General features: G+C 44.2%; 2 protein-coding genes across 4 annotated transcripts; one reads left to right on the forward strand and one right to left on the reverse strand.

Annotated features, from left to right (window-relative positions):
* acp7 (acid phosphatase 7, tartrate resistant (putative)) lies at positions 1–24,084 on the reverse strand. Of its 3 annotated transcripts, XR_001964942.1 has the most exons (16): positions 23,497–23,746; positions 21,231–21,343; positions 20,669–20,807; positions 19,864–20,064; positions 18,873–19,055; positions 18,508–18,533; positions 15,405–15,502; positions 4,434–4,496; positions 2,770–2,884; positions 2,339–2,452; positions 1,664–1,700; positions 1,189–1,256; positions 1,002–1,073; positions 683–820; positions 252–407; positions 1–152 (listed from the first exon to the last, which is right to left on the reverse strand). XR_001964942.1 is itself a non-coding variant. In XM_018727849.1 (15 exons), the coding sequence occupies exons 1-15, from the start codon at positions 23,761–23,763 to the stop codon at positions 342–344; spliced, it is 1,524 nt and encodes a 507-aa protein (XP_018583365.1). In that variant the 5' UTR covers positions 23,764–24,084; the 3' UTR covers positions 1–341. The 3 variants fall into 3 exon arrangements, 2 of the variants coding, with proteins under 2 accessions (XP_018583365.1, XP_018583364.1); XM_018727849.1 differs by having other exon boundaries at positions 1–407; positions 23,673–24,084; XM_018727848.1 differs by having other exon boundaries at positions 1–407.
* katnbl1 (katanin p80 subunit B-like 1) lies at positions 22,609–27,604 on the forward strand. The gene is made up of 10 exons (XM_018727850.2): positions 22,609–23,023; positions 24,136–24,266; positions 25,574–25,611; positions 25,764–26,028; positions 26,169–26,284; positions 26,385–26,435; positions 26,516–26,605; positions 26,686–26,790; positions 26,889–26,982; positions 27,070–27,604. The coding sequence occupies exons 2-10, from the start codon at positions 24,150–24,152 to the stop codon at positions 27,100–27,102; spliced, it is 909 nt and encodes a 302-aa protein (XP_018583366.1). The 5' UTR covers positions 22,609–23,023; positions 24,136–24,149; the 3' UTR covers positions 27,103–27,604.
* Positions 27,605–27,883: the final 279 nt, after the last annotated feature.

Below are 27,883 nucleotides of genomic sequence, written 5' to 3' on the forward strand. Positions count from 1 at the left end.
GTGTTAGATTTATTAATTCCAGCATGATTCCAGAGCAACAGCGCTCTGAAAACTCAAGAGTGTAAACCTGCTTTATGCAGAATTTGAAATGTAAAGTATCATCCATTTCACTCAGTTCAAAACACATGTATCTTATGACTGGCTTCCATTGGCTGCAGAAGAAAAGAAAAATTGCATAACTGTTCTCAAATTGTGCATATAATCATCGAATTCTCTGTTATGTCCTTGAAAGAGGCAGGCATGTACTTAACAGTTCATTCTCCCTTTGTAATTTGCTTGAAAAGGGTCACAGCTTGATCAAGTTTGTGTCACTGGTCACCTCCCAATGTCAAATGGTGTGGTTAGACCCAGGCCACCACACCGTGCTGTTCCTTCACTAGCCACATGCTGTCAATCACCTTGCCGTTCTGTGAGAAAAACAGCCAGGAAGAAAAGTTCCTCAGTCACTACTTGACCTCAGCATAACCACAAAACTGACATCACCCTGTGTCTGAATTTTCTTCACAATCTGACTTGATGGGTTTATACTGCAGCCAAAGGATGAATCAATTTATTGAGCCTCTCAGTAAGGAGCAAACAGATGTGCTGGCAGGCCCTGTTGCTTTTCTCTTCTATTCAAACTAAGAAATGGTCCTGTCTGCAAGTCGCAAACTCCACCACAAGGGCTACCATCTTTGCCTACCTGATCATCGGAAACCTGCTCCAGGTAAAGGTGGGTAGAGTTGAAAACCTGCATGCGTGTGTAGCCATAATCAGAGTTCCGGAAAGCACTCCAGTCCCTAGGATCAGGGATGAAACCGTCATGTTTTTCTCGGCATCCCTAGAAGAGCAAGGGATCGGTTTATAGGGTCCATGAAAGCTTAAGTTTAGGGTGGGTTTACAAAAGAAGAGCCAAAATGTCAACATGTGTCAATACCTGCAGACCTTATGGACAAGACAGCACACTGTGGCAGTGAGAATACCTTGTACTATTCACTGAAGCACTGTCCGCCAGTACTTACAGCAGAGCCAGTGATGATGTGGACTGGGGCTTTGGGATTCACATAGGGCTCTTCTCTACTACCGTTGTATACCTTGGGAAAACACGATCATTCACATTTATTTCTTATTCACATCAGATCATTGACCATTTGCTGAGGGAAAAGCATAGATTGATCATTCGTATCAGTGTTACTTTAATGTTCTTACCATGAATCCGTAGACAGGCCACAGCCTCTCATAAGTGTGCTCATGTGCCCAGAGCTCCAGGTCCACCCCTGAAATGAGAAAAAGGGTACAATAGCAAGTGAATGAGTTTGCCTGTCTTCTTCCTATTGTTGCTTTCCTTTTTCACTTGTTTCAGAGAATGCATCTGACAAATTTACCAGGAAATCAGCTATACAGTCTCAGCTGTTAAGATGACCTTTTTCTTTTCAAAGCTTAAAATGTGATTTTGAGAAGTTAAGGAAACTACACACTGCCAAGGCAGGGTCTGCACACTGTCAGCCAGCTAAACCTGAGCTAAGTCCAAAGATGTAACCACCATTTGTTCTTTTTCTTGTTATTGTTTCAGTCTTCTTTCAGAGGTGTCATACTTAGCTGTCAAAGGACAGACTTGCAAAATTTGCGTTCAACAGAGGCTGTGGCAATTTTGTGATATGAGGTGACAGCAGAAGCATCTTACCGTTAAGGTAGAAGAGGTTTTCCAGACCCTTTCGAACCTAGAAAACAGAGAGCACTGGGTTATACTAAACAAAGTGATGCAGAAGATGGCAAAATGAGACACAGGAACAGGATATGCATGGTTAATTTTGCCTCTCTGTCATATTCACAGCTTTGCACCCCCCCACACACACACACCAAATATTGCCCGCAAATTCTGCTTTAGGATACAAATATCATTCCATTTATGTTTGAAAATAAAAATAAGAACAATCAGCAATGCATGGGCAGTGACACTAATCAGTTTTTATCTGGTGAAATGTGTGGAACGTCAGTTATTTATCACTACTGCCAGACTTTTGGCCAATAGACCTCATATTCAAGGAACTCCAGAACACGACGATGAGCTGAAATTAAAGTTCATTTTATAGTAATATAATAGTGATTAGTGATTCTGTTTTCAGAAAGCAGAGAAGTATATGATTATTCAGTTATTTTGCCAATATCTAATTTAAGAAATGTGTTCTTGTTTAATATTTACTCACTGTATATGTGCAAATTTCTGTCTTAGGCACCTGGTTATAGGTGTTTATAATGTCATCCACTAAACAATGACAGTTTTGCCATCCTAGGTGATTCATTAATTTATTCATTCATTTTTTTGACAGATAAATGCCAAGGTCCAAGGGTTACATACTAGACTCTCAAACTTAGTGCAGTCATCATGGTCATTATTGGAACAGTACATTGGACGGTGGCCCATGGTGATGATCCAGGGTCGAGACTTCCTATTTTCTGGCTTGTTGGATTCCTAAGAGTGCATGGCAAGAGCAGTTTTGTGTTTACCCTGTAGCCTAGACACCAAACTGAAGTTCACACTGAATTTTAGCTCTATGAGGAAATACCCCATTTTATACTTCCAATAAATGTAATTATCAACATCACTCAGTCTCATTATTTGCAAAAGGAGGAAAGAAAAGAATGAAGATTAATTTTGTTTAGACAATTGCTGTCCTTTCTTTTTCACAACAAAATACCCACAAGCAGGTGGGAAAAGATGCTGTTTGGCTGACTTGCACAGATGAAGTGCAGATCCAGTAAAAATTTAAATGTAAATAAAATGTGTACCTCCAGATCCTTTTTGAGCCATTCATACTGCTTGACAATGAGATCCAAGCCATAATCGGTATAGAAGTACACTTCAGTGGAAAATGATATTAAATGAGCAGGACCTACGTTCCAACTACAAGACACAAACAAAACAGAAAGCGCTGAACAGCATAACACATCCATTTTGACAGTAAATGTAATTTTCTATTGAGATTTACATTTATTTTTTTCCAAGCACACTGTAAACTATGTAAAGAATTTATAATAATACTTAAAAAAAAACAGATCCTGTTCAAAAATTGGCTGTAGCTCCCTCTTCAAGATAGGAAAGCTATAAACCACTGCAACTGCAACGTGCAAAGAGCATAAACAGTGTAGTGTGTCTCATTCAGCCAACTCAAGTTGCCTTAAACCTGCTTTGATAGCGAGGGCCAAGGCTGTACCAGAAGCCATAAATTGTGGCTTCAAAAAAAGGAGGCATTTATAACTGCAGTGTGGAGCTTTGCTTCCATTCTGAACACTTGTTGTAAGGATATGCTGGAGCACTTGGAGAGTAATGGGCTTCCTCACAGCTAGACCATGCAAGCAGGCAAAGCCTCTCCGTGGTTTCAACCACTGAGCATGGCACTTAATCCACTGCTCTGCGGCTGACTGAAAAGAACACTTTGCGAGTTTGTGAGCTGAAGCAGTGGCAGAGATGGGCACGGAGGGAGAAGTCAGTAACTCAGGGTAAAGGAGCAAAAGCAGGAATGTGTCCTAGTGTCTATCGCCCTTTCTGAATGTTTGCGGCCTCTTCAAGTGGGACGGCCCAGCATGAGCCACTGGACCAAGTGCACATCTGAGCGATCTTTCTGTCCTCACGCCACTGACAGACCTTTGATGGATGAGGCCAGGGCACCAGTGGGCATAGACCAAAGCTGGTATGGCTGTGGGCAGTAGCATGTAGCCAGGTTCTTGTCCAGCATATCACCTTACAGCCCTAAAGAGTGGAACGAGTCTTTTGCACCCGCATGCTCTTGGATGGCTGGAGTCTCTACCATCATCTCCTTCAGATCCAAGCCGAACATGTGAAGGAAAGCTGGTGAAGGAATAGCAAGCCAACTGTTCTCTCTTTGCAATGCTTTTGGTTCCTGTTTCTTTCCACCTCTTTGCTTATTTTAACTCCTATGACAGACAGTGCGGTACAATGTGTATTCCTGCAGGAGAGCAGGCGTAGCTGTATGTAACCATGGACACTGGGCAGTTCTTGTTTTAAAGATCTATAGAGTAAAATGTTTGATGTTTGGGAAATCTTTATGTGCTAAAATCCAGGCACTGCTCTCAGTTTAACCCTTTCCTCCAGCATGCAGTGCTATACATGGTGTTTGTGACATCCTGCATTAAATGTCTTGTTTTTCACTCTCATGCTAAGTGCATTGGTTGTGAGCAACTCAGTTACATTCATGTGATGTACACTGGTTTATATGGTAGATAGTGACAAATTAACTGTACTTTAGATTCACATGTCTGCATCCAAGACTCTCTTTCTGTTGATATAATGCACTCATTGTATTTTTCTCTGAGACGAACATCACTTTGGAAAAAAATGTCTACTAAATGAATAAATGTAAATGTAGATGTAAGTACAAAGAAGGCCCTCCTCAATGGCCAGACCAGTAAAGAACTGTGGGACTCCTTCCTACCTGTACCACAGGCCCTCCGTGTCCCCTGGCATGCTGAAGCGGTACCTGTAGTTAGAAAAGTTGCTGGAGAAAATAAAAAACAGAACAAGACTTGTGAACTAAATGGGTAGACTGATTGGACTAACAATCCGAAAATTTCTTTTTCTCCTTTAAATTTCAAGAATTTCACTTATGTACTGATTGTTCAATAACACTACTGTCATCTGCTGTGGTTGGTATTCTTGAATTACTACAATCAGTCTGAAAATAAAATTAAATACAGACACTGGTAGCAGTAACCCTTTGACCCTGAGACAAACATTAAGGTAGGATTGAGTTTCCTCAGCATGCCACACACAGCTGAGTTCAGTTAACTTGCTGCATATGGTCAGATCCATCCTCGCTCTTTGGCAGGTGTGGCCAAGCTGCACCTTTCACCCCTGATGACAAGAGACCCATGAGAGGCGCATGGCTGAAGCTGTAACCTTGTATGGATGGAATTTTATCTTTTACATAACAGCGCCCACAAGGTAAAGATAGCAGTGGCACCTACAGTATCTGAGCATAGTGCTGCATCTTTCACTACATTTCTCACACAAGGTCACTGCAAAGGAAGGTCTGATGGTACAGCTTTAGCAACAAGTGACAGACACCCCCACAGTTTCACACAAACTAAAATCAAGGTAGGATTTTGTTCTTAATGACAGAGTAATGGGTCACAGACTTCAATCCTGAAAGTTGCTGATCATGATCTGTGTGTTCTGGAATTCCTGATGTAGTACGTTTTAGATGTGCAGTTACTACAGTAAAAACACCCTTTTTTTATAAAGGGCTAAAAATCTGAATTCTCTTTTGAGGAAAACCAGCTAAGAGAAAAAGGACAATAAGTTCAGTAATATCTGAAATAATACACACACACACACACACATTCTCAGAACCGCTTGTCCCATACGGGGTCGTGGGGAACCGGAGCCTACCCGGTAACACAGGGCGTAAGGCCGGAGGGGGAGGGGACACACCAAGGACGGGACGCCAGTCCGTCGCAAGGCACCCCAAGCGGGACTCGAACCCCAGACCCACTGGAGAGCAGGACTGTGGTCCAACCCACTGTGCCACCGCACCCCCTCTCTGAAATAATAATAATAATAATAATAATAATAGTAATTATTATTATTATTATTATTATTATTATTATTATTATTAAATAGAAGCTCCAGCAGCACAGACTGACAAAGAGACAGTAGGCATGCTGGTTTGGAGGACTGCAGACTGTCAATAAAAAAAACCATGGTCTCTTCCCTACATGAGAGTCATTATTTCAGGTGCAAATCTGCCCACTGCTCCAGATATGACACAAGGTGGAGTAAACACGGTATTTTCTTTTGAACCCACTGGTTCAAGGGTCATTAGAAGCAGTTACTTCCGTTTGTGTCAGACCTTGTCCAAGAAAACATAAATTGATGCGCTCTTATTAAAGTGACCCAAGCCTCAGGGCTCCTGCAGTTTAGGTCGAGGCTCATTCTTTAACCTTTCGCAGTGTGTGCGAGTAGCTAAATGTTTTCCTTCGAAGAGCTAGGCCTGCTATACCATGAGTGAGAAGGGGAAGTCTTTCTAAGACCGCCACTGTTCACAAAGTGCTTTCCATCAGGATTTGCTAGAATTTAATTTCACGAGTTCAACAGTTCAGCCAGCTTTGCTCCTGAGAAGACAGCTTGCTGCAGGGAACACAACTAAACACTCATGTAAGAGTGAGGTAAAGTGACTGTTACGGGCACACAGGTGTGGATTTGGACGATAGAGGTGGGTGAAAGAGTTAACAGCAGGTTACAGTAACCAGAGAAGGTTAAAGTCAAGGATTAAATGGACAAGGAAGGGTCAGGATACTGGTCCTATCACTGAGGCTGCTTAAATCCAGTGTCAGAGTTACAACTGCTTAAAAAGTCAAATTTATGTTATAAAAATGAATTGAGTTGAACTGAATATGTGGTCAGTGTTGAAAAAGCATTCTTCACTGGTCCCGTTTTCATTAGCAGCTCTAGTTTCAAAACACAAACGAACCACATGTCAATTCTTTCACTTTTTTTGTTGCTGCACAAAAACAACAAAACCATGTGCCAAATTCGTGACTCATAAACCTGCACAAACCTTCATTTATTAATGAATGTCAGGACAAACTGAGACGACACCGACACTGATTACTGCCTTCACAGGACTGTGGGTCGTGATCATATGAAAGCCTGCGGGGTCACTGTGTTCACATTCCAATACACCACCTTGCGCAGGCTGCACCAGAAATTCTCACAAGGGTCAGAGCCATGGGTTTACACTGCCACCTTGTGATCAGAAAGGCATCTGAACGTCTCTAAGTTCAAAAGTCAGAAGATAAAGGCTCTGTTTCGGATGTTGGCTTCATGTAAATTTAACGGCAATGGCAGAGGGTTTGAAATAGACATCCAACATGTTTTCCTGCACTCTCTTGCTTTCAGTAACCAATTGTCCTGGTCAGGGTTGCAGTGGTCTGGAGCTTGTCCCGGAATCTTCACTGGGTCTAAGGCGAGTGAGCGGTACACCCTTAATGGGATGCCAGTCCATCACAGGATAGCCACACGCACACACATTCTCACACACAGCCACACACTACTGTGAATGGAAACCAGAGAAGCTGAATAAAACCAACACAGACACAGGCAGAACATGCAACCTGCACAGACTGAGCTGGATTAAAACCTATACCACAAGTATATTATATTAAAACCTCCAACTCCAGCCAACAAATACAGGGATAAATCTTGATAAAAAGCAAAGAAGACACTCAGTTAATATGTGGATCTGTGGCTCATGCTTGTTTATACTAAACTATGTGTTAATAATTTCCTTGACAACTCAGTAAACCAGTTGAATGATTGAAGATACATTTGTTGCTCTGTTTGGTATAAAATGGAGTTAAACAGACACACACAGACACACGCCCAGCAAAAGCTAGGTGTAAATGTTCCGTGCAGAAAGCAATGGGCCTTGGAGATATGGCGCTGTATGTTGACTCTCCCACACTGGACCTGTTCTACATCATTTACAAAATCCTGTGGAAAAAACGAATCATCCAGAGTGATGCATCCCGTTAGTTTGGTTCACTTCTGTTTTTCTTCAAAATGTAAACTGAATGCTGCTGTCCTCACTAGCTGAGCCCCCAGTCAGGAAGGTCTTCTTTTCCAAAGAACTTCTTCATTCTGAGAGGAATGAAAGGGCACAAGAAGCCAGAAGAATCAAACCGTAAATGATTATAGCTTTCAGTTAGGGGAGCGCATTTCTCTGGAAAGCCATGCATTAGACGAGAGGTATCGTGACTCAATGCTCCTTTAATACCACAAATAAATCAACTTTTTATAAAACACTGTAAATATTTAAATGCAGCTGAACTTTCTTCTCAAAGGTCCTGTTTCCAGTCTGCTCAGACAAGCTCAGGTCAGCTACTGCCCAATCTGTCACCCGAAATACACAATTCGAAGAAGAGCACAAAGGCCTCGACGGGGGTCTCCTGCAAACAGGCAGGCGCATCATGCAAATGGAATGCTGAAACGCCACAGTCCGGTGTATAGCCTTTACGGTTTCCTGCTACTGCACTGGTTTTGTGGTCGCAGTGAAACGGGAGATGCCACGGCTGGGGGAATTGGAAGGGTGGTGTGCTTGCAGAGAGGTTATGCAACATAAACACAATTACTGATATTAAATTCTCGTGTCGGGGGTACTGCCAAGAACAACAGGCTACCATTCGCCACTCCCGACATCAGGTCGGGCTCCCATTATGCAGCGTGCAAAGTGAAGGGGAAAATTACTTTGAGAGGAGAGGAAGGAAATGAGATTACAGAGTGCAAACACAACACTTAATGATTGTTTCTGCCACTGGTTTTCATGTACTTGCTCATCCTGCTTCCTCAGGAGAATGAGAATTTGTTTCAAGACTACTTGGGATAGAAACACCCTTCTTCATGATCAAGCCACGTTTGGCATATTTTTCGTATGGGCCATGGCTTTAACAGATATCCTCTGAACTGTCCCCTGTACTTCATATTGTCTAGGGGGCCATGGGGCACTAAGCCCCTTCATTATGATAAAAAAATCATGGTCTGAAATATCCCATCCATTGACAGAACACAACAGTGTGTAGTCAGACAAGGGTCCAAGGATTTTCCAAATTGGCTCAGGCTGGTATGAAGGGCCTTTGGGCCTGCTACAGGTCTAAGCCCCCTTGCCATACTGCTCCTTTCAAAGATTTTTGTACTCACACCAGTGATCTCGACCCTCTGGACTGGCAGTCTAAGGACTCCCTGTTGTTGTTGACCATTCAGGCTCAGCGTCACACATTCCCTCCTTGTCCAAGCTGAACAACACAGCCATTAAATCACCTCCACTTTGGTCTAGCCCCAGGCAGAGAGAGGAACAGTCATAAAAAATCAAATTCTTTCAGGAGATCCAGGAGGCGAGTCACGTTTGGACAGGCTTGCGAAGTGAAGGTAGCTATCTGATGTTGAAGATGCAAAGAGTCTAATCTCAGTTTATACCAACCACAAATAATATGTCCCAGCATCTCCTCTAGTATGTTTTAAGCCATGAGCTAATAAGAACCCTTGCTTGTTCTGGCTTAAAAGAATTGTTGTAAACATTCAACTTCATAGTCCATCAGAATGATTTGCAGCTAGGCCCTTGAAGGAGCACCAGACAGAGAATTCTGAATGTGCTAAGTACACTATTCTGCAATCCCTAACATAGACATCAATCTCCTGTAGGAACATGACTATGGATTTTTCCACATTTCTTTGAATTTCCAGGCTAAATGCAGATTCTGGGTATTACATTACACTAGAGTATTGCTTACCAGGCTGTTCTATCTAACATTGCTTTAGGAAAACCTCCTGTAAATACTTCAGAGCCGGTTTTTATTTTTTTTTTTAAATGGATGGCTCCATTCTACTCTGCTTGATCTGAATAAAGGGAATCAGGTGATAATGTGTTTAAGCCTACAGTGAAAATATCTGACATATTGGTTTGCACTCTCTCCAAATAAACAGCCACTGTGTCCGAAAAGCACTTACAGGATTGAAACACTGGTCATGTCAACACACAATGAAACACTAAGTGTCCATTTGGAGTGTTTAGTCCACTGTATTTCTGTATTTGTTAATGCACATAAAAAATAAGAAGTCTTTGGGTTAACCTGCAGACAAATTGAAAGTGGCTTCAAGTAAATTCAAAGTAGTAAATTCAAAACCTTCAGACTGACCCTAAAAACCAGATATTCCCTGTCTGTTTTCCAGGCTCTGTTTACTTTAGAGATCATTTCCTTGTTTAGGCAATGCTGCTCTGGAACTTGAAATATCCCATGTCTGCTTCAACTGTGCGCCAAAGTTAACTGGAATCTTTAATTCCACAGAACAACAACCTCTTCACAACAATAACAAAATGGGTATGTGTCCAAGATCTCCGATTCACTAGAAGAAAGCTGTTCACACTCAGTATTTCCTTACTGCAGTGTATGTGCTCCTTGTTCCAAAAACCTGTAAAAGCATAATGTACTGGATACATACAGCAGGCTGCAATAAAGCAAGAATAAGCAATAAAAAAGAGGGAAAAACTAAATAAGCTAATGAGAACCAGAGCAGTAACCATATGTACCCATCATATAAACCATCCATAATATAAACCATTTTCCAGGGCTTGCTTTCTTAGTGTTCCTTATTGACTTTGGGAAACTGGAGACTGTATGACTGACATATGACAGCAGCAGTGGGTACTAGCATACCTTACGGCAAACACAAGAGACAGATAACCAGAGGGCTGCTCTTCGAAAGGGCCTCAGGCTCCAAATACCAGACTGAACAATGTCAAAGTGCTTAGTTAGGCCCTCTTATAATGAGGGGATAAACTGGGATTTCACCCTGGGACCTTTGAATGTGAGGATGCAGCTCTAAGAACTACGCCACCTGCTGCCCAGATCTACACATACAGAAGTAATGGCTTCTTTTGAAACCTCTTCTGTGTTTGTCAGTATTATGAACTCTGTGTGGAGCATGACTTGAATCTGAGTTTAAAGAGAATGCAAGTAGAGCAAATAAAAGGCCCCTGGTTTTGCGTGGAACATAAAAACTTTACAAAATGCTGAGTCAGCAGCAGCAAATGCCTCAGGCTTCCCATGTGATCCCAGGGCTTTAGGAATGTTCTGTGAGAAACCATCCCCTCCCTGCATCGACACAGTGGAGCTACTGGGGCCTCTGCTGTCTGAATCAACAACAGCCTCAGCATAAGTCACCCAACTTTTCCTCTAAAACTGGGCTTCCGCTCTGCTGGACCAACCGCTCAGTCTCTTGAACATCAAGCCAGCAGCAGCTTGCGTGGGGGATGCTTACCCTCACTCTGCGGCTGGCCTTGCTTAATCCACTGCCCCAGAGGGGATGGCGGGGAGGCACGTGCCTGGGCAAAGACTACCACTGGCTTTGTACACTAATCCCCAAGCCGCCTGTCCCTCGCCACCGGCCAAGCCGCTAAACTTCTGTGCATGCAGGGAAGATTTTATTTAGGAATGAAACAGGGGAGCTACATGGACATGAATGTTAGACAAAAACAAGATAACTATGTGTACGTATTTTTATTTATTTAGCCAATACCAAAGCAACTTATACAGTTAAACTATATACAATTTCATTCAGTTATTTTTACTAACTGCTTGTCCTCGTCAGGGGCACAGAGATCCAGAGCCTATCCTGGCTGGGGAGTACAACCTGGACAGGCCACCAGTCCGTCATAGGCTACACGTAATGATTTACCCATTTGTATAACTGGGTCATTTTTATTGGTGCAGTTCAGGTTAAACACCTTGCTAGAGGGTACTACAGTGGGAGGGAGGATTTGAATTTGGGGCTTTTAATTACAAGGTGGTGCTCTAACCCAGGGGGTGTGGTGGTGCAGTGGGTTGGACCGGGTCCTGCTCTCCGGTGGGTCTGGGGTTTGAGTCCCGCATGGGGTGCCTTGCGACGGACTGGCGTCCCGTCCTGGGTGTGTCCCATCCCCCTCCAGCCTTACACCCTGAGTTGCCGGGTTAGGCTCCGGTTCCCCGTGACCCCATATGGGACAAGTGGTTCAGAAAGTGTGTGTGTGTGCGTGTGTGTGCTCTAACCCTTTTGCAATCTGGTGCCCTTCAAGGGAAAACAAATCTTCTCAAAATTATCACAACTTGAAAAAATAAATATTAAGAACTGATGTGTAGGACATGGAAAAGGGTGCTGTTGCTTCGTCGAGTTATATTTGTGCCATTTTAGAAGCATCTAAAATGTAATCAGGAAAATCAACAAACTCAACTGTCTCTATCACTGCCCCAATCACTCTTGTTGTGGTTGTCCTTTATCGCTCTCCTGGCCCTCTTGGCTGCTTCTTGGATAACCTTGACACCTTTTTGAGCTCTCTGCCAGGGGACAACTCTCCGCTGATTCTCCTGGGTGACTTCAACCTGCATGTCGATGACATTCATGCAAGCATTCAGATGACATTCTGTTGCTCCTACAGTCCTTTGATCTCTCCCTGTCCCAATCCCCTGCTACTCACAAAGTGGGCAACCGTCTTGACCTTGTATTTTCCTGCAACTGTGGCTGTCCTGTTCTCTCTGTCACTCCGCTGCATGTCTCTGACCACTTCTTCATTTCCTTTCATCCCTTCCTCACCACTAACTCCTTGTGTCTTCCTGCACCCATTGTCACCTTTCGCCGCAACTTAAAACCTCTCTCACCTTCCTGCTTTGCCTCTGCTACTCTGGCCGCTCTCCCTTCTGCTCCACAATTCTCAGATCTATCGACAGATGATGCAACTAACACTTTCCTCTCTGCCCTATCTTCCTCCCTTGACTCTCTCTGTCCTCTGTTTTCTAGACCAGCATGCCCCATTGTTACCCCATGGCTGTCTGATTCGTTACATGCTAACAGGACCAAACTGCGGGCTGCAGAGCAAAGACGGCATAAATTCAAAACTCCATCAGACCTGGATGCTTACCAGTCACTCTTAGCTGCTTTTCAGTCTGCTGTCTCTTCAGCTAAAACCTCCTTCTTCCACAACAAAATACAGTCTGCATCCAAAAAACCACACAGACTCTTTGCCACCTTCTCATCCCTTCTGTGGCCCCCGCCACCTCCTCCTCCCTCTTCTCTCACTGCCGACAACTTTGCTTTGATTTTCAGAGACAAAGTCAAAGCGATCACTGATAAATTCTCACCATCAACCTACCCACTTCATGCTGGACCTCCCTGCAAAGCTATCTTCTCCAAATCTGAAGTCGCTGACTTCCTGATATTGCGCAGAGCCACCATCTGCTCACTTGATCCGATCCCATCATCACTCCTTCAAAACATTTCCCCGCAACTCTCCTCCTTCATCTCTACAATCATCAACTCCTCACTCTCCTCTGGCTGTTTCCCAGCTGCCTTCAAAACCGCTCTAATTTCACCTGTTAAAAAAATGCTCCCTGGACCCCAATCTGGCTGAAAATTACAGACCGGTCTCTCTCTCCTCTCCTTCCTGTCTAAAACCCTTGAGCGGGCAGCCTGTGATCAACTGTCTGATTTCCTCACCCGGAACCATCTCTTCGATGGTTATCAGTCTGGTTTCAAAGTTGGTCACTCCACTGAGACTGCCCTTATGGTGGTATCTGACGCTCTCCAAGCTGCTAGAGCTGCCTCCCTCTCCTCAGTCCTCATCCTCCTCGATCTGTCTGCAGCATTCGACACTGTCAATCATCGGATTCTACTCTCCTCTCTTAACCAGCTTGGGATCAAAGGTGCAGCACTAAGATGGTTTGAGCCCTACCTCTCTGACAAATCCTATCAAGTGGTCTGGCGGAGCTCTCGTTCTTCTCCTCTGCCTCTCTTAACCGGTGTTCCACAGGGTTCGATATTGGGCCCTCTTCCTTGCTCGATCTACACCTCCTCCCTCGATCCGGTCATAGTCTCCCATGGATTCAAATACCACTGCTATATTGGTGATACCCAGCTCTTCCTCTCCTTTCCACCTGGTGCATCAGACATCTCCGCACGCATTACTCCCTGCCTGTCGGACATCTCTTCATGGATGTCTGATCACCACCTCCATCTCAACCTCTCCAAAACAGAGATTCTTTACCTTCCAGCTGGCCTGTCCTCCTGTCACGACCTGTTGATCAAACTGGACAACTCACTCATTTTGTCTAGCTCCTTCGTTAAGAGTCTGGGAGTAACGATTGACGCGAGTCTGTCATTTTCTCATTGTCATCGGAGCCACAACCCGGTCCTGCAGATACATCCTGCATAATATTCGTAGGATCCATCCCAACCTCACTACTGACTCTGCCCAACTACTTGTCCAGGCTGTGGTGACTTCCCATCTGGACTACTGCAACTCTCTCCTGTGTGGCCTTCCTGCTACTGCCATCAAACCTCTGTAGCTGCTACAGAATGCTGCTGTACGAGTTGTGTTTGATTTCTCAAAGCGTTCCTATGTATCTCCTCTACTCATTTCTCTTCACTGGCTTCCTAAAGCTGCCCGAATCAAATTCAAAACCCTGGTTACTGTGTACAAATGCATCAATAGAACTGTTCTCAGTTATTTACAAGACTTAATCAACTGCTTCACCCCAGCCAGGCCCCTTCACTCATCTACTTCTGCTCGCTTGGTGGTCCCGCGCATGAAAGGTAAAGCTCGGAGGTTCTCGGTTCTGGGTCCGTTGTGGTGGAATGACCTTCCCCTGCCACTCAGAAATGCGGAAACTCTGTCTATATTCAAGAAGGGTCTGAAAACTCACCTTTTCCAGATCCATTTCACCCAAGATCTCTCCAGCTCATGTACGGTGTAACTGTTCACGCATCGTAACTCCATAAGCATCCCCAGATACAACCTTTATTCAGCCACTACTCTGGCATTGTACTTGCTTATTTGTGTATCTTATGATATTAAAAAAAAGAAAAATTGGTGGGAGGGTATCGGGATTTGTCTATCCTGTGTTTTATGCACCTACGCGAACGATGAACCTCGGTGCAGCAAGTGGTAGGTAACTAGGTTTGCTTGAGACTTTCTTGTCTGCAGCTATGTCTCCTTCTCTTCATGTAATGCATAAATTGTACTTTTGCTGAGATGTACGTCGCTTTGGACAAAAGCATCTGCTAAATGAATAAATGTAAATATAAATGTCAACAATTGCAAAATATTTCTTTTATTCCAATTACATGTCAGTTATTTTAATACAAGGCACCATTTACTAAAACCCCTGTATTTCTGGAAAACAGTGTTGAAAGACAGCATGCCCTCTGGTAGGCAAGTCAGTCTAAGTTTAGCCTCAGAAATGTGCATTATTGGTTCAGAATGTCTATTCACACCACTGGAAGAGGAACAGGAATGGCAGCTTCCAAACCCAATATTTGTTCTTTTGGGCAGAGGGGAAAAATAAACAAAAGCTCCTGATGCAAGAGTGAAAAAACAGGAAAGACAAACCACATGGATTCCCACTCATGCTGGGAGCATTTGAAATGTGTTTCGGAACATCACTCTCTCAGACAAAGCTATGGAACAGCCTGTCAGCAAATGGTGATTTGACTTTGGCTTTTTTTATACTTATGGGTTGTATGTCAGGTTTTTCATTAACTTGCGCCATGACAGGAGGCGTCCTAAAGTCAGGCATGACTCTGAATGTATTGCCACAATCAAGGAAACCAGAAAACAAATCAAGTGGAGCCATCACGTGTGACCTCTGATCATCATCTTCTGGCTCAAAGCTGTGTTTCTCAGTGTCTCTGTAGTCAGAGTCAAGGCTGAAATATAACAGCGATATTAACTGAAGAAACCCATTAATTCTTGATTTTCTCCTGTGCAGTTCATTAGCAGGAGTGTGAGAAAGGGAGCCGATGCCAAAATTTTTGGGGATAACACAAAGGCCATTCTGCTCCTGTTCAGTGCGAGAAGACACAGGTACTTGAGGATACTCACTAGCTGTTCTCGTGATTCCCCGGACAGGTCATGTATGGCACATAGGCGGCGATAGACTCAACCTGTCGCATGAACTCGTCCCCAATCCTGGCGTTGTCCTGGCACAGGGAGAGCAAAAGCACACAGTCAGTCATCAACATCAGCTGCCTTCCGGCAAAGTTATATGATGGATAAATTTTTGCTTAAGCTTTATGGAGTTTTTTTGTTTTACTGTAACTAGGCTTAAACACACACACACTTTCTGAACCACTTGTCCCATTCAGGGTCACAGAGCCTAACCTGGCAACACAGGGTGTAAGGGGAGGGGACACACCCAGGACAGGATGCCAGTCTGTCACAAGGCACCCCAAGCGGGACTTGAACCCCAGACCCCCCGAAGAGCAGGACCCAGTACAACCCACTGCGCCACTGCACCCCCCTTGGCTTAAACAGCTGAGTTCACAATTTATTGTAAAAAGGCATCCAGATGACTTTGGTTATACAATATTTTGATCTCAGAGACATTAATCAAACTTATTTGAATGCTTCCTGAGTCAGTCAATCCCTAAAAACACACACTTTATATTAATCTCTTACACAGCGCACACTGTGTATGATCTAAGGTCTTCTGAAAGTAAAGACATTTATAATTTGGGAAATGGAAAGTATAAGTGTATCCAAATGGAAAAAATCCTAGTCCTCACATTAAATGTTACAACTCACCAGGAATTCAAATAAAATGCATATGGGGGAAAAATCTTAGATACTTAGTCTCGGAGCAAATAAAGACACAGTTCTACACTTAACAAGTCTACATTATCTGAGAAGAGCAGCAAGTAAAATCCATGAGGAAAGGGATATTTCAAATGTCTTCAAAACTTCTACACAATCCCAGGGCATTCACAGATACACAGACAAAGTACAGGCAATTTTTTGTCATCTAATTAAAATCTAGTTATCTGATGTTATCCAGTTTGCATAAAAATAAGCTTTGAACAGAGGCTCTCTTTCAGATGAGCTAAATGATGCATATTTTTGGATTTTCTTTTCAAGCCGACTTGTCAGTGTCTCCAAAACAATGAAATAGACTATTGGTCTCACTGCTGCTCTGGATTTAATACTCAGTGTTATTCTCAGTGGGGGGCGTGGTGGCGCAGTGGGTTGGACCACAGTCCTGCTCTCTGGTGGGTCTAGGGTTCGAGTCCCGCTTGGGGTGCCTTGCGACGGACTGGCGTCCCGTCCTGGGTGTGTTCCCTCCCCCTCCGGCCTTACGCCCTGTGTTGCTGGGTAGGCTCCGGTTCCCCGTGACCCCGTATGGGACAAGCGGTTCTGAAAATGTGTGTGTGTGTGTGTGTGTGTGTGTGTGTGTGTGTGTGTGTGTTATTCTCAGTGTGGAAAAAACAACTATACTGACAAATGTAATTTTTAACTGAAATGTTTTTATGCAGGAGGGGGGTGCGGTGGCGCAGTGGGTTGGACCACAGTCCTGCTCTCCGGTGGGTCTGGGGTTTGAGTCCCGCTTGGGGTGCCTTGCGATGGACTGGCGTCCCGTCCTGGGTGTGTCCCCTCCCCCTCCGGCCCTACGCCCTGTGTTACCGGGTTGGCTCCGGTTCCCCGTGACCCCGTATGGGATAAGCGGTTCTGAAAATGTGTGTGTGTTTTTATGCACTGCACAAGAACACAAAATGAAACGAAACAAAACGAAAAAGTGTCAATAAATGTTAAACCCTTTTCATATAGCTATGCCTCAAATCAGCAAGCATAAACATTCCAGACAGATTAAAAAAACCCAACCTACATACCAGAAAAGTCTACTGAAATGAGAGCTGTTTATGTGGCGATTATTTTAATGGAAGGTTCTGCTGGGTTTTCTTATTTTTCTTTCTTTCCTTCCTTTTAAATATAGTAACAAAAATGTGTTGGTTTCTATTTAAAAGATCCAGGAAGTAGAGGAATGGAGCGAGGCATGCCAGTCTAAGGCATTGGCTGAATGGGACCACTCATTCTTGTGGCTGTCTGACTACTGGGTCCTACATATTTTTTTCCACTGGAAAATCGCGTTATATGACAGCTTTCCAAGCAACAACAAAACATTTTTCATTGTCTATCAGACCTCTGTGTAATGTTATTTTTATTTTTTTTTTTTTTCCAGAACCGCTTGTCCCATACGGGGTCACGGGGAACCGGAGCCTAACCCGGCAACACAGGGCGTAAGGCTGGAGGGGGAGGGGACACACCCAGGACGGGACGCCAGTCCGCCGCAAGGCACCCCAAGCGGGATTCGAACCCCAGACCCACTGGAGAGTAGGACTGTGGTCCAACCCACTGCGCCACCGCACCCCCTCTCTGTGTAATGTTTGGTTTGTTATTTTAATTTTTCACCAAACACTAAAATTGGTTGGCACTGGTTGTCCCATGTTAAAAGTGTTGAATCTATTCTTAGAAGATTTAGAGGTGCCAAACCAACAGGTGCTGTCAGATCCCTCACTTACTGAGGTTTGAAGGCATACCCTACTGGCGATAGCTGGCCTGAGCAGGCCATGCCATCTAGGCTGTCAGTCACTCAGCCCTGATGGAGAGTACTGCTGTCCACTGATAGTCCCTAAAGCATCTCCTAGTTCCTAATTTCTAGCTCCTCAACACATGGCTAGTGGGATCTTCGAGCTCAAGCTGGGAAACGTGTCAGAGTCTCATGTGAGCTACAGGTAATAACATCAAGCCACACCATCTGATATAAGAGTTAAACCAGGAGAGCTTGTGAAAGATACCATTACAGTTGTACCAGGGGATCCTTTGCTTTTTATACAACTGCAAGCTGTGACATCTGCTCTTTGTGACACAATGACCCAGTAACTCAGACCGACAAGGGACCCAGTTCATTATCTCTCCCTCTCAGGCTCTGACGGATCCTTCCTCATATTTGATTCCCACACATTTCAGACTCGACAGTGTGTTGGATCACCCGCTCCATATATTACAATTTCCAGAGGCTTTTTGAAGGAAACACACTAAGATGTTTCTGCAGGATCAGGAACATAAGACTGGGGGGGCTGAGACAGGATGTAAGGCCCTAAAGACATACAAACCACAAAGTTCAGTGGAACTTAAAGCACGGACACATTACCTCATCCATGTCATAAGCAAAGTCACCTGGAACAAAAATACAAACATGAAACTATTAGTAACAAAAAAGCTCTCAAGGCTGGACTCTGTATATTTCCCAGAACTACAATTCTAATACTAGCAAGAGAAACTGGAAAATATGTTGGGGTTTCAGAGTTTCTTCCTCTCCTTTGTCTGATGTTGTCTGACTTAAAGATGTTTAGTATTTGTTTCAACCTGAGCTGCATATGGTTGTGTCATACTACTAACATCTGACATGTCAAAAGAAATGCAACCCACCTAGGATAAAAGGAACATGGGAAACACTGTGTAGAACAACTTGTCTATTAGCGGATTACTTTTACTTTGTGTTAATTTTCTACGTACCAATGTGCAAGATGACGTCGTACATGCCGACCTGGGTCTCCTTTTGCAGCCTGGCCAGAGACTGCGGGTTCTCATTGCCCATGTCCCCGAAGAGGGCAAACCGGGGGCTCCAGTCACTGCTTTCATTCAGGGCTGTGAAGTAGAAAATGTCGCTCCAGCCAGCCCCACTGCCACAGTGGTATACTGCGAGACGGAAACAAAAGTCAGGCGAAATGCTGAGGAAGACCTTTTCCCCCAAAGTGTTTACTGTGCTCCATGCAAAGTATTGGGAAGCTGCCCCTCACTGCCACACAAAGTAGAACACAAGCCCAAAGACATACCGACACACACTGTCAGCTGGCTACTATGACTTTACACGACATGATCTCATATTTGCATATTAGTAAAGTATTAAAGTGAAACATAGGTATAACTTAACTTGACAGTTGAGTTAGCTAAGAAAACTGGAGGAGTTTTGGGGGTTCCCAGAGGAGCTTTGGACTCTCCTGTGATGTTCAAGGGTGTTTCACCCCATAGTCTGCAGAAACCATATTCATGGACCTGCTGCACAACACATCTGTATTTCTAAGGGACATCAAAGGGGAAATTAGGCCCCAGAGATGTGTTGAGAAAATGGTGAAAAACTCAGAACACCACCGCAAACTGAACAGATAGATAGATAGATAGATAGATAGATAGATAGATAGATAGATAGATAGATAGATAGATAGATCATCTGAAACTGCGAAAGGACCTGGGGCTGTACCCATACTCCTTGCCCCCTCCAAACTTCCTCTCACCCATGTGGCAGTTATGTAAGTGTCAACCATCTGGCACCTCCCACTGTCTGGAGGTCATTTAGGCAGAGCAGCTGCAGCCCAAATAAGGCTTTTGTTTGTTCTTTAGTTCATTCCCATATTCCTAATGATCCCAAACAAGGTATCCTTCTCCCCCTGCCAATAGCTGGTGAGAGCACACCCCTCTGGTGCAAAAACTTAATAATTATGCTCACCATAAGTGAAGCCAGGTCTCAGTGCTGAGAGCGTGACTCGGTGGATGAAGAGCTTCCTTTTCTCTGATCCACCATCTACAAATATTGTGGAGCTCCCTTTGGCCATCATTTCAAATAGTTTCCCACCCAGCAGACCATACTCCACCATGCTGTCTGCTTCATCGAAGGTGGTCCAAGTGACCATCATGGAGCCGTAAACACCTGGCAAGAAAGAACTAATTATTAGGCAAACACAAGACTTACACACTTTTTGTTTACATTGTCTGTGATTTGGCTGTGGATGAAGTCCCAGTGTTTGGTTTCTCACACAGTGATCCTTTACCATGACCTTGAAATCACTGAAAACTGAAAGCACATCCATATCCAAGAGTTGGTAATCATCAAATGACTAGCACATGTCCACCAATACACATAAGACACATGAGGATAAGAAAAATTACAGCTGAGCTTAACCACTAACAGACCCTGACTGTATCACAGAGAGATGCAGTTAAAGTGGTGGACTTTATATTCGGGAAAAAGAGTAAGCAGTATTAGCAAAATATTTATGGGGGAAAAAAGTGCATCTCACATACATCATCTGAAACAGCTTGTCCCATAGGAGGTTGCGGGGAGCCGAAGCCTAACCCGGCAACACAGGGCGAAAGGCTGGAGGGGGAGGGGACACACCCAGGATGGGACGCCAGTCCGTTGCAAGGAACCCCAAGTGGGACTCGAACCCCAGACCCACCCGAGAGCAGGACCCGGTCCAACCCACTGGAAGATGGAATATCAACATCAGAAAAACAATACACTGAAATCGTACCAGGATAGGATAAATGGACCTGTTCCGGCTGTATCTTGATGGGGGGTACCCCGAGGACAACGGGAGCTGTGGAATAGCTGAGAAACAGGAATACTCCCACAGACAGCATCTTTGCTTTCTCCTCCGGAATGAGCTTCCTCTGTTGTGAATGTACAGGGCAATTTGCACATGTGACTGCATATCATTCAGTCCCATGACCTACACACCTTTTTATTTCACTTCAAAGACAAATAAACACTCCAGAAACTTTGTGGACTATGACCCATGCGATTTCCTGATCATAGCCAAATTCCTCCAGCTCTAACCTGGTTTTTCCCTTCTTAATAAAAGACAAAAACAAACACTGTGAAGATATGATATGGGTGCAAGACATCTGCCCTTCAGCAGGGAAAAGAACACATTAACAGCACTGATTTCTCTTGTCCACAGTGATGTTCTCCATCTTGGTTTCTGAATATACCAGCAATGAGCTTTACTGGAGAACAAAGGGAATGGGTCTTAAGGCAATTTTAAATAACCAGAAAAAGTGAAAAAGTCGCTTTCCTGCTAGACACTGCCTTACCAGACCCAGACTTGTTTTAGAGTCCTGCATAGCAGCCTTCAGTGGTTCTGCTCTTCCTCCAACAGCCTCCACAATGAGGTCATCTGTCACATGCTGCTGCTGCTGGTGTTTCTCTTCCCATGTCACCAAAAAAAGAAACTTTATCAGCAAATCACGGCACACAAATTCTTTAAAATTCTCCACTGAGAAGTATAGGGATATGTATTTTACAAATGAGAAAATGAGGACATTGTACTGTATCTAAGTAAACCCCTTTAATCTGTGAATACATATTTTAACATTTAAATTAATTGTTCAAAATAACATTATTATAAGAACAGGTGGCAGGGTAGCACAGCGAGTGGTGCTGCTGTCTCACAGCACCTGGGTGGTGTGAGAGGACATGGGTTTGTGTCAGTCTATGTGGAGTTTGCATGTTCTCCCTGTGTCTGTGCGGGTTTCCTCTGGGTGCTCTGGTTTCCTCCCACAGTCCAAAGACATGCTGTTCAGGTTCACCCTTAGTGTATGAGTGACAGAGAGAGAGTGTGTGTTCCACTGATGTATGATGAGTGACACATTGTAAGTAGTGTATCTAGCAGTGTAAGTCACCTTGGTGAATAAGGTGTGTGGGCTGATAGCATTACACAGAGTTCATTGGAAGTCACTTTGGAGAAAAGTGTCTGCTAAATAGGGGTGCGGTGGCGCAGTGGGTTGGACCGCAGTCCTGCTGTCCGGTGGGTCTGGGGTTTGAGTCCCGCTTGGGGTACCTTGCGACGGACTGGCGTCCCGTCCTGGGTGTGTCCCCTTCCCCCTCAGGCCTTACGCCCTGTGTTGCCGGGTAGGCTCCGGTTCCCCGTGACCCCGTATGGGACAAGCGGTTCTGAAAATGTGTGTGTGTGTGTGTGTGTGTGTGTGTGTGTGTGTGTGTGTGTGTCTGCTAAATAAATAAATGTAAACATGAGTTGATTCTTTGCAAACTGAATAATTGTATTTTTGTGTCACTGCATAAAAAATAAACCAGTTTCTCCAGTCTTGACAGGTACAGTGAAGGAGGACACAAACATTTCCCAGTCCATGTATTTATTCTTAACGGCACTTTCTTTTCTCCGGTTTGTATTTCCTCCAATTTCTGTGTGTAGTGGAGCAAACGAACCCTCTGTTTACATAGCCAGCTGTTTGGTGTCTGTAAAAAGCCCTGGACAAATCAGGGTTGAACTGAATGTGAGACAACATACTTTGTTTTTAGTTTTCATTTTACTATATAATACAGTACCTTAAAGTTAAAAAGACGAAAATACTTGAAATGCTTCAGTGAAATGTACTCTTCATTAACTACAGCTATATCCTAGATTTGAACTGAAGCTACGCTTCAAATAAATGTAATCAAATAAGTTTCTGCTGACTGAGATGTTGGGTCTAAAAATGATTCTGAGGTTGCGAACAAATGCCCTGCCGCGGGCGTCTTCGTCAGTTGCCGAGTTGATGTGTGAGTTTGGAGGCCACGCAGTGCGCGACCATGAGCGCGAGGGGGCGCGCGGTCCAGAGAGCGCCATCCCACAGCTCTCCGGGTCTGTAGCTCATATATTCCTCTCATCGGACGGCAGGGGGCAGTCGAGTCGAAGTGGGACTGAGCCCTCCCAACATGCACTGTTCCAATGTTTGAATGGCGCAAGGTCTCCTCCTGCTATTGTGACCACTGCACTGAATTTGTTTTTCATTAATAATTTTCATATGCGCTGCTCGTGCACAACAGAAATCGATAGGTGGCTCGATACGGACACGTGTTCTGAGGGCGGACAAGCCAAGATGTAACGGTAGGCGGCTGTGAAATTATTTTCACACACTCGTCTCGAGTCTCGTTTCAGGTTGCTAGCCTGTTGTTCGCGGACAGGGGCACACAGACAGACACACAGTGGGCGCTGCGGTCTTTCATTGCTGCTGCTGGCCTCTGCCGCCGGGGGCACAGCGCTCGAGAGGGCCTTTGACCGCCAAAAAACTGCACACACACGTGTGAGCCTGTCATAAAACGGGGTTGTTGGGCGACCGCCTGTGGTCTTACCGCGTTTTACCCTGGTCTTTAGTGAAACAGGTTCTGTGCTCCGTTGTGCGGCCTCAGCTAAGCTAAAGCTAACTGTGTTCAGGCCGCCTCGGGCGCAGTGCTGGCTCCTTCCGCCGCTCCATTCCCCGCGTTACACACACACACACTGTCCTTCTACGCTGTGTAACTACACCGGCGCGATGTTCGGACAAGTATCGTCAGTAAAAATGATAATAGTTATAATAATACCGTGTCCGAAGGTGGGCAGTGTGCGAGCGAGAGAGCGTGCGCGGTGCACTGTGGGTAAGCGGGCCGAGCCGCGGCGCGCTACGTTCCTCTTTCGCTGCAACTTTCGCAACATCAGCAAAAAAGAAAAAAAAAAAAAAAACTGCTGAAGCGACGGGGGAGCCGAGCTCTTTAACCACCTTCAACGCGCAGAGGTCCTCGAACCCGGGGCCGGTGCTGCCCTGGACCTCCTTCCGCGCTGCGGCTGCCGTCTGTTGTTTTGCAGCTCATCCTCGCTTGTCGTGAGTGAATAAACACGGCTGGGCTGGGTCCTCTTCACACAGCAGTCATTAGCTGTCACTTTGTTTGTCCAGTGTGTAGTTAATTATTTTCCCCCGTATATATAGCTGAATAGTTTCTACTGTATGAATTTGGTCTAAGTCTGTCTGTTGCTCAGGGATACAGCAGCCTGGAGTTGGGATTCAGACCCACATCCTTGTACCAAAGGTTGCAGCTGTAACCACTTACGCCTCCTGCTGCTCTGTGGGAACGAGTATGGAGCTGCTGTGCCTGGTCTGCTGAGTGACACACAGCAGTGTGTGAGCTGCTGTGAGCGGCCACGTGTCCTTAGTCCCTTGTCTGTCTCCATCCTTGCCGATCCAGGGAACTACTCTATTATGGCCTCTGGAGATGGCGGTGACAAGACCAAGGAGCCATTTCACCAGGATGCCTGCCCCAGAGACCCTGTTGCTGAGCAAACTGCGCTGTCTGCGAGTGGCAAGACCATGAAGGAGGCAAGTAGGGTTGGCGTTTGCAGGGAGCAGGAGAATGTGACTCCAGCGCCAGGATTAATGCTGCGGATCAGCGGCGCGTGGCTCCAAAGGCCCATGGGCTCAGTCCCGGTTTGGCATTGTTACTGCTGACAGCGTACAAGAAAACAACTCTTTAATTTCCCACTTCTATATTTCCTCACCTTCTTCAACAGTTTTATTTTTCTGGTAGTACAGCTTGTGGCATAGTGGTTAGAGCTGCTGCCTTTGGATCCAAAAGGTTGGAGGTTTGATCCCCATCTCTGACTGTAGTACCCTTGAGCAAGGTTCTTACACTTAATTGCTCCAGTAAAATTACCCAGCTGTATACGTGGTGTAATGATGATATATTATGGGGGTGGGCTAACTCATGATTAGCCAGATCGTTACAGTGGGTAGATAATTTTAAATACTTTAACGCTGTAAGTTGCTTTGGAGAAAATTGTCAGCTATATGAATAAATGTAAATGTATTCTTTTGGTAGCTCAGCAGCTTGTTAAATTAACTGCAGTGCCATGCTGAGGCCTACTTTCATCCCAATATCATTTACTTACTGCAGTGCTTCTCAAACTTTTTTTGGTGGTAATCCTCAATACGGTCTTGCTACAGCCTGGCAACCCCTCAGTGCTGCTTCATGTTACTGAACAATCTTTCTGTGCGTTTAGTCATCTTTGAATGAATTACAACATATGATTCTCAGTGAGTTTTTAATTGGTCTGAATTTATGAGTGACACCATTACACAGTGGCTTTCATGATACTGCTTCATTTTTGTGGTTGAGCTCTTCTGTTTGATAAAATTAAATCACCATCTGTAATATTGCATTCAGATAATTTTTTCTTAATTGCTGAGTTGCTTGATCCACAAGAATTGCATGTAAACATACTCAAATGTTGAGTGTATATGAATGCTATATGATCCACAAGTATTGTACTCTGATTACTGTTGCAGTAATCCTTTTTGTCTCAGCAATGTGATTCCCTTATGGCACTTTTTTGGAGAATGTCCTGCACCTTTCTTTTAGTTCTTGACCATGGCTTTGGAAACTGCTGACTCGGTGTGTCTGTCACTACATTGTTGTATGTATCATGCCATTTTTTTCAGTATTAAAGCTGTCATCGAATCACCTGATCTAATCAGTGCCAAACTATGACATTAAATTGCTTTGTCTTTTCTTTCCCACCTGTTCAGTTGCAGTTAAAATGTAATGGCGTTTGCCAATGTGCCTGCAAAGTAGAAGTGACAGGAAAAGAAATTGGTGGTAGTATTCCTTTACTTTTTTCCCTTTTTAGGTGGATTTTTTTAAAAAGGAAGAAATAAATAAAAAAAGGTGAGTTTCTACAAGCCGTCAGCAGTTGCGCATTCACCTCATGCACAATGTGTGAAACAGTGTTAACACTGGCAATAGATCTCATCTTTACATTGAACGTGAGGGTCAGGTCGGTTGTACGGGTGAAACAAAGCCTGATCTCCTCTCTACAGATCTCCTGTTGGCCGTACTACGCACAACTCTGGCAAAGTGAAGAGAGTGGTGTCCTCCAAGAGGAAGGCGCATCAGGTTACGGTGTGTCCTGGGGGCCGGCGGAGGCCCCCTGCAGCTGGCAGGAGCTGTGACATGGCAAATAAAGAGAATGAGGTTGCCTGTGCAGAGGACCTTTACGGAGACCGCTGCAGGCATCCCCTGAACCCATCGGATGCCACCAAGATGGAGGGGAGTGGATCCAAATACAGTGACTACTTCACAGAGGTGAGGTGGGCAGAACTGGAGGAGAGGGGAGGTTAGCCTTGTTTTGAGAGCTGCAGTTCTGTACATTGGGACAGTAAGTTTCTGCTGGTATCTTTTGAGACATCTTTTGTCATTAATCTTTCTCCTTCCCCTTCATACAGCTATCAAAGGATCATGATGTAATGTCACAAGTGCTTTTTGGAAGAAATCTCAGGCTAAATGTAGCTTTGACTTTGTGGCGAAGGAATGCTGGTGAACTTGTCGCATACCTTATCAGGTAAAGGAATAGCCAAATCTTCTGTCATTTTCATAAACACTTAACTTTTTAAATACTTTTTTAAACTTTTACTGTTAATTTTTGTATTTTCCCCATCTAGAATTCAAGACACTGGTGTGCTTGTTGACTGTTTACCTGTAATTACAAAAAGGTAAGTTATTTTTTTAATCAAAAAAATGATAATGTAAATTGAATTGACCATAGTTGTTTTTTTTTTCCCTGTTTAAACAGTCTTCAAGAGGAAAAACCAAGCATATCCATCGGTTGCTGTGTGGACCTTTTGCCACTAGTAAAAATACTTCTTGCCAGTCAATATGAAGAGTGAGTTCCTGCATTACTATGCTGATGAGCTGAGTTGGGTTGACTGCCAGTTCAATGATTTTCTTGATTTTGTTTTTCAGATACCTGATAGTTGGCTTACAGTGGCTGCAGTCAGTGCTGAGAAAATGGTGGCCAGAGCTATCTGTGAATGGAAAGAGTGCTCATGACAGCCATTGTGATGATAAGTATGTCTGATCAGGACCTGTATTTGAACTTACTGCATTTTCTGTTTCAGCCATGTGTTTCTGGTTCTTCAGTGTCTTTTTCTCTTCTTTAATTGTAGGAACATTAAAGCAATGAAGCAACAATTACAAGAATTGTGGGAGCAGGGCTCTAAATTAATACTAGTTCCCGGAACTACGGGTGAAATAGCAAAGGTGCTTTTTTTTTTTTAATGCTCTTGGTCAGGGTGAATTGTTTTGAAATTTGGCTATGTTCTCATTGTGTTGCATCCTCTCTTACAGGCAGTAGAGTCCTACTTGTCACAGCTGCGCTGATGCAGAAATGTAGCACACTGAGGGTCAGACCACTCCAAGCACTTAATGGCAGTTTCCAGAGGTGCTTCTCAACTTCCACACTAATTCTGGGACTCAAGACAAACTGACCAGTTCCCAGAGGCACAGCACAAGAGTGGTCTTCATGAGCTGAGGAAGCTGCTGATGGCATGTTACCTGTTTTTTTTTAAACTGAAGAAAAGGAAAAAGAACCACAAACCATGGTGGCCTGCTTCACATTGAAGTGGGATGTTCTCTTAACGGCACGATGCTGGACTCTTAGGAGGTTAAAGAGGCTGTTGATCCAGACTGCTCAATTAAGTGCCAAGCTCTTTCTCCAGTACAGCACTTCCTCTGTGTCATCTGTTTGTAGGGATGAATGTAATTAATAGTTTTTTTTTTTTTTTTTTTTTTTGCCATCTCCCCACAGTCCTTTGATTCAACAACTTGAACTGCAGCAGTCTTAAATTATTAGAAATCTTTTTTTGACTGTAATATGTACATAAGATGTTATTTTAATTGATTATTAAATAAATTTGCATTGTCAGTTCTTGGTATGTAATTTAAATTTCAGCTGGGACAGCAGCAACTTCAGCACCCATGCCTTCAGTGAACCTGAGGTACCAACATATAGAGTAGCATCTTTGGTATCTGGTGAATTATAAATAGCGTTTTAGTATACAGTATGTGTGCAGAACTTTAACAAAGGAGACTTACAGCATAAGTAAGATGATGAATGAATGATGAGAAATGGTCTGAAGAATGATCAGTTTACAGAGCAGGG

The sequence above is a fragment of the Scleropages formosus genome, chromosome 15 (genome assembly GCF_900964775.1).
Source record: "Scleropages formosus chromosome 15, fSclFor1.1, whole genome shotgun sequence".
NCBI lineage: Eukaryota > Metazoa > Chordata > Actinopteri > Osteoglossiformes > Osteoglossidae > Scleropages > Scleropages formosus.